Source organism: Gavialis gangeticus, unplaced genomic scaffold (assembly GCF_001723915.1).
Source record: "Gavialis gangeticus isolate Ggan-Ray unplaced genomic scaffold, GavGan_comp1, whole genome shotgun sequence".
NCBI classification, from domain to species: Eukaryota; Metazoa; Chordata; order Crocodylia; family Gavialidae; genus Gavialis; species Gavialis gangeticus.
Genome location: NW_017729031.1, coordinates 114,087,055 through 114,092,984, shown reverse-complemented (window position 1 = coordinate 114,092,984; position 5,930 = coordinate 114,087,055). Strand labels below are relative to the sequence as shown.

General features: G+C 50.4%; 1 protein-coding gene across 1 annotated transcript in view; it reads left to right on the top strand.

Moving 5' to 3' along the window:
- The window catches only part of LOC109302100 (parathyroid hormone/parathyroid hormone-related peptide receptor-like), a 74,300-nt gene extending 69,102 nt beyond the window's left edge, over positions 1 to 5,198 (top strand). Inside the window, exons 12-13 of the mRNA XM_019523614.1 lie at positions 937 to 978; positions 2,136 to 5,198. Of these exons, the coding sequence (XP_019379159.1) occupies positions 937 to 978; positions 2,136 to 2,525 (432 nt within the window). The 3' untranslated portion in view covers positions 2,526 to 5,198. The remainder of the gene's footprint in view (positions 1 to 936; positions 979 to 2,135) is intronic.
- The last annotated feature ends 732 nt before the right edge of the window (positions 5,199 to 5,930 follow it).

The window sequence follows — 5,930 nt, the reverse complement described above, 5'->3', positions numbered from 1 at the left end:
GGGGCCCTGAAATTGGCCTTTGCTTTCCACATCTTCCCTTTTGCTGGCTGCTCTGCTGAGTCTGCCAAGCCATTCTGGGTAGCTCTGCTGGTTTTGAGCCTGGTTGCAGCTGCCCTGCATAGTATGGGGATGGCTGGTTCAGCTGAACAGGCTGTGAATGGGAACAGGCTGAGCAAGGCAATTCTTCCAGGGGAACCACTGCTGCCAAAACATGAGGGGCCAGGGAAGCAGGCTAGTCAAAGTGCCACAAGCTGAGCTGGCCTGGCTGCCAGTCACCTATCCCCACCTGGATCCAGTTGCCTGCTGGGCATGGCTGTTTGCTTTTAAGCTGCATCTCTTTCAGTATGCGGTACTCAACAGGACAGATGCCCTGGGCTCCTAACTCCCTGTTCCTGCTTTGCCTGACCCTGCCTGCCAGGTCCTTGACTCCTCCAGATCCTGTCCTCTGATAGCCAGCTTTTTGCTTGTGGCTTAGCTTGGCAGTTGCCCATGTCCTGGTCCCATACAGCAATCACTGTCTGTTCCAACCTGTCTGGCTAGTGGCACTGATCTGGATCCCTGCTCTCTGTTCCTGAGACCCCTGCCTTATAGACCTCGCCGCCTGACACCCCTGCTCCTGATCCCCTGACCCCCCTGCTCCTGTCTCCTGGGTTCTAGTCTGGACCCTTGCTTCCCTGACCTTGCCTGTTCCTGATCCCCTGGGCTGTGACCCTGATGGGTCATGCTCTGACTGCCTACGTTTCGGTTGCACCCCCTAACACAAATGGGGATCAGGTTCACAATACACATAGAACAGGGGCTCAGGAGAAGTGGTGCCTGATGCTCTGAACTCTCCCTCTGGGCCAAGTCGGGAGCTGCACTAGGCTCACATTAGGGGTTTCCAGCACTTCTGGGGGGCACAACCACAGAAACTAAATCCATGTCTCTCTCTTGCAGGGTTTCTTTGTGGCTTTCATCTATTGCTTTTGTAATGGGGAGGTGAGTGAGCACGGCTCAGCCCTGAAGTGTAGTCTTGGGATTCAGGTGTATTTCCTACCCCTCCACATGGGAGCTCAGCCATCACTGTAGGAACTATGGAGCCAGGCACATATCTGCAAGCCCAGGTGAAGCCAGGGGCTTCCCCTGATACTTTGAAGGAGGGAGGCCCTTCATACCTCATGGAACCTATTCTGAAGTAACTTGTGCAAAAAAGCCTTTTGATGGTCACATACCTCTGGCAAGAGGGATGGACCAGGACCTGCCCGACCCTGCACATGCACTGAGCTGCTGCCTGCCACACTTGGCCCTGGTCCTGAAGAACAGCACTCACCAGCCTCCTTGCTGGCACTCTCAGGTCAGGGACTGAACCGTCAGGCCCAGAGGCTGAAGGATCCTTCTAGCCCTGATAGGCGGGTAGTGGCGAGTCAGGTTAGCCTGGAAGTCTAAGGGCTGTGCTCGCTGCACTGTCTATGCTGGGCCCAGTTCACATGAGTGGGCCTAGTCCTTGGGTCATTAACCTGACGCCACACAGAAGCATGAAATTTGCTTCCCTGCTGAGCAAACACAAATGCCAAGCTGGCAGTCTTCAGCTCCCTGCCTGGGAACATGCCCGACCACATCCCAGCCCTAGGCCTACACCCACGTACAGCAAGGGAAGATAGAGTGGCCTCAGCCAAGCTCTTTGAGACAGATCCAGGCAGGTGCTGAGCACCTGCTTGGGTATGAGACCAGTGGGTGAAGAGGGCAGGTAGCTCCTCCTCCTGGATGCCCCCTACCTCCCAGGATCTGTCCAGTGCTGCACTGTGAAGTTCACTTGCATGGGAACACAGGCTTGGATTTTTCACTGACCACCACCCAGGCTTCCTGGTCACTGCCCCTATCTAGTCCACTCCCTCAATGCAGTATGCTAGGGAAATTCAAAGGGGTGAATGGAGCCCAGACTGAGGGATGTGGGCATGGGGTATGACTGGGGTAACAGCTGGAGGAATACCCACTTTCTGAAACCCACCCCTTATGGGTACCCCTAGAATCCCAATGCCACCCCAACCCCGATCTTGGAGCACTGTGGTGTCTGTGCCAACAGGGCCTGGCTTCTGGGGCCCAAGCAGTGCTTTCATCATGTTACCAGGCTCTGACAAGCTGGGTCTCTCCCCCAGGTTCAGGCAGAGATTAAGAAAGCCCATTTCCGGAGGAGCCTGGCACTGGATTTCAAGCAAAAAGCACGCATCACCAGCACAGGAGGAAGCTTTTACTATGGTGGCCTAGTATCACATGCCACCAACAGTGTCAGCATGAGCATTGCTGGCTGGGGAACAGCGGTGGCCGGGATACAGCAGAGCACCAAACACCATGGGCTGCCCCTATGCGCACACACCAACCTGCCAGGGTTCATCCCAAGCTCGTCTGCCTCTGACAATTCCCTGCCTTCTCCAGCCACAGAAGGCACCCAGATGGCCTCTGGGGAGGGTACTAGGGACTTCATGTACTCATCAGACCTGGTTCAAAGTCATTTCAGTCTGAACAAAGAGCTGGAGACCATGCTGTGAAGCATCATGCAAGCAAGTCTCCAACCAGACTTGGAAAGGAATTGGCTCTGAGGCTATAGGACTGTGAGATGTTTTGCCTGGGGTTATTATTTAGTGATGCAGAGAGTGTGGGAAGGGAAAGGAAGCGGGAGCTGAATCTGGACTTCTGGCCTGTTAGCTTGACTTTCTGGGGTGGATGGGATCAGGGAACTCACAGCATCATCTTAACTACCTGGCCTAAAGAGGTGCAGCTGCTTCTGAACAGCTGAGGGGGAAAAGAAATGCATCTCTGTAGCCCGGATAGTATCTGATCCAAACTTCTGCTTCCTTGGGTATGCAATTGGGCTGTGGTGGTGGTGACACCTGCATGCATAAGGCCCTGGATGGTCATGGGGAAACAATACCCTGCCCCATTTGCTCCAGTGAACCATCCCTTGAGCTGCCACCAGCTCCAGCTTCCCAAAAGAATCCAAGCAGCTACTTCAGACATGGCTTGTAGCAGTTGCTAAGCAGATCAAGTTGGCTCTTTCTGAGCAATTCTGAGCCACTTAACACCAATGAGCACAATGGCATCACACAGCCTGGGGAGCTGAAGTTAAGTGAACCTGCAGGATAAATGGTGTGGGAAAAGCAGTCCTGCAACTCAGGCAGCTACTAAGCTGGGTTCTGAACTAGCCATTATAACTCAGGAAAGAGACCTTGGAGTCATTGTAGATAATTTGCTGAAACCATTAGTTCCATGTGCAGCAGTAAACAAAATAGCTGATAAAGTGTTGGGCATCATTAAGGGAATTGGAAATGCAATGGAAAACATCATGTTATTACACAAATCCATGGTGTGCCCAGGTCTTGAATACTGTGTGCAGTTCTAGCATCTGCATCTCAAACAAGGATGTAGTAGAATTAGAAATATACAGAAAAGGGCAATCAAGATGATCAGAGGTATGGATCTACTGCCATGCCAGGAGACACTAAAAAAGCTAGGACTCTTCTGTTTGGAGAAGAAAAGACAGAGAGGTGGGGGATATGATAGAGGTCTATAAAGCCATGCAAGATGCAAAGTAACTAGAGAACTGTTATTCACCAAACCCCAGAAAACTGGAACTGAAATTAGCAGGAGACAAGCTTAACACAAACAAGAGAAAGCACTTTCTTAGGCAATGCACAGTTAACTTATTACCCCAGGAGGTTGTAGAGGCAGATAATATAGCCAGGTTCAAAAAAGGGCTAGACAAGTTCATGGATGATAGTTCTATAATAGCTATTAAAAAGAACAGTTAGGGATGTATCCTCTGGCATCCCTAAGCCAATGATGGTGGTACAGGAAGGATATGACAGCATAAATTGCTCTAGATATGCTGTGTTCATACGCTTTCCCTCTAAAACATCTATTACCATCAGAGATAGGATATTGGGTCTAGACTGACTGTTAGTCTGGCACAGTATGGCACTGCTTGTGTTCCTATGTTTGAGCAGATTATGAGACTACAAATCCCAGAATGCAAAGCTCCTTCCTGATCAGAATAACCCAGCCATCAAAATGGGAGTACTATGCACTGCAACCTATCTTTCAAACAAGCTCCACTTTCAGAACAAGGGGCAGTGGGGTTGTGCTCCATTGGAGGGAAATTAAAGCACAACTCTAGGATTCCCTCCCTTTAGCCAGAGGCCAGGGTAACAGCTGTGGTCACCCAAGTGCTGCCAGTCTAGAGGCTCCTGTGAAATGAACTGTTTGTTTTTGCCCTGAATCTTTGAACCACCCAAACTTTATATAAAAAACAACCAACATCTAGGGTGGAAGGGGGAAGTGGAGCCTGTGGCTATGGGCTGCAGAGCAGGATGGGGAAACGTGTTGGGGTGAATGCTGTTAACACAAGGGTGGCTGGTGTGTTGCGGTAACTACAGAAGCTGCTAATACATGATGAGGAGAGGAGGGGCAGAAGCAATCTCTAGCCACGTGCAGCCAGAGAACCACATACTCTATCCTGCGGGTACAGTGAGCACCATGTTTCCTGGTTAGTCCTTGGCATTTTTTCTGCCATTGTCTGAGCCACACCTCTGCTGAAACCCCTGCTATGTAAGGGTTTGTAGACTGCGAAATGAATGACTGAGCCAGTCCCTGTAGCTCATGTCCGTCTTTAAAGCCCTTTCCCTGTAAGGAGACTGGATAGAAACTTGGGCACACAGATCTACTTGTACCTCCTTCTTCCACTACGGTAGCCTGGGCTGGCACCCTCAGCCCTGCACAGAGTGGAATAGGGCTTGTGCTAGCAGACTGGCCCGTATATTGGCCTCACAGACTCCAAAGCGCTGAGGTGCTCACTGTCCTGTTATTAAATGACAAATCACCTGGAAAGAGACTCAATCTTACACTTAGTAAGACCCACTCCAGAGCTCTGGCTACCAATCCCAGGCTGATGGGATACAGGCATCCTATAGGAAAATCCTGATCATGCTGTCAGCAAAGAGCCGAACGCAGCCGTGCATTTCTGTAGCCCTTTGCCAAAGCAGCAAGCACGCTCTAGACAATTAATGGACCAAGCAACACATGCCAGAGAGAAGGGTGCAAGGACTTGGCCAGTGTGACCCAGCCTCAGAGCCAGGAACAGAAGTGAGAATTAAGATTCTTTCCCCCCTGCCCTGAGGACAAGAACCACTGCCCTCCACAGCACCAAAATAAATAATATCATCTACTTCCTAAATTGCTTTTCTTCTGTGGCTCTTACCTGCGCTTTACACATAGGGGAAACTGAGACCCAAAGAGTTTAAATGACTTGCCTTGGTCACTCATTAGGCCAGCAGTGGAGGTGGGAAGAGAACCCAGCCTCTTGGGTTTCAGTCTAGACCTCTCTCCACTATGAAACAAGAGCACAAACACCCAACTCTACACAGTCAGTCATGTGAGATTCACTCTCTGCTCCTTGAGAAATGCTGCTCTGTGCAATGCCCCAAGTTTAAGCTGAGAAAGAAAACAATGAACTTCCTTCCAATAAGCCCGGGAAGGAAACCCAAATAAGGTGATTGGCTCCACTCCGGACAGAATATCTACCATGGTTAACTAACCCCCTTTACACCCTCCAATGAGCCTAGGGTCCATGTATTTGAATCAAAGTGGTGTATATTTTGTTGACACAACCATAGTCTGCTTCTCACTGACATCTATTGTAGCTTCCTCTAGCTGAGCTATTGGCAAAATAATTGATTTAGCCAAGGGAGCAATGGACTTCAAATGCCATGTCACACTACATGTGTGGTCTACATGTGTTGGAGGCAGGGAAGAGAGGTGCCTGTGAGATTCCCTTCCAATGCCTCTGGTAGGCAAAGTGGCCCATGGTCCAGGTGCTGGCTTTGCTGCTCTCCTCTCAAGTTAGTGTCTCAAGACAACTTACTCTCCCTGTTGGATTTGCACACTAAAAACCAGCTGAA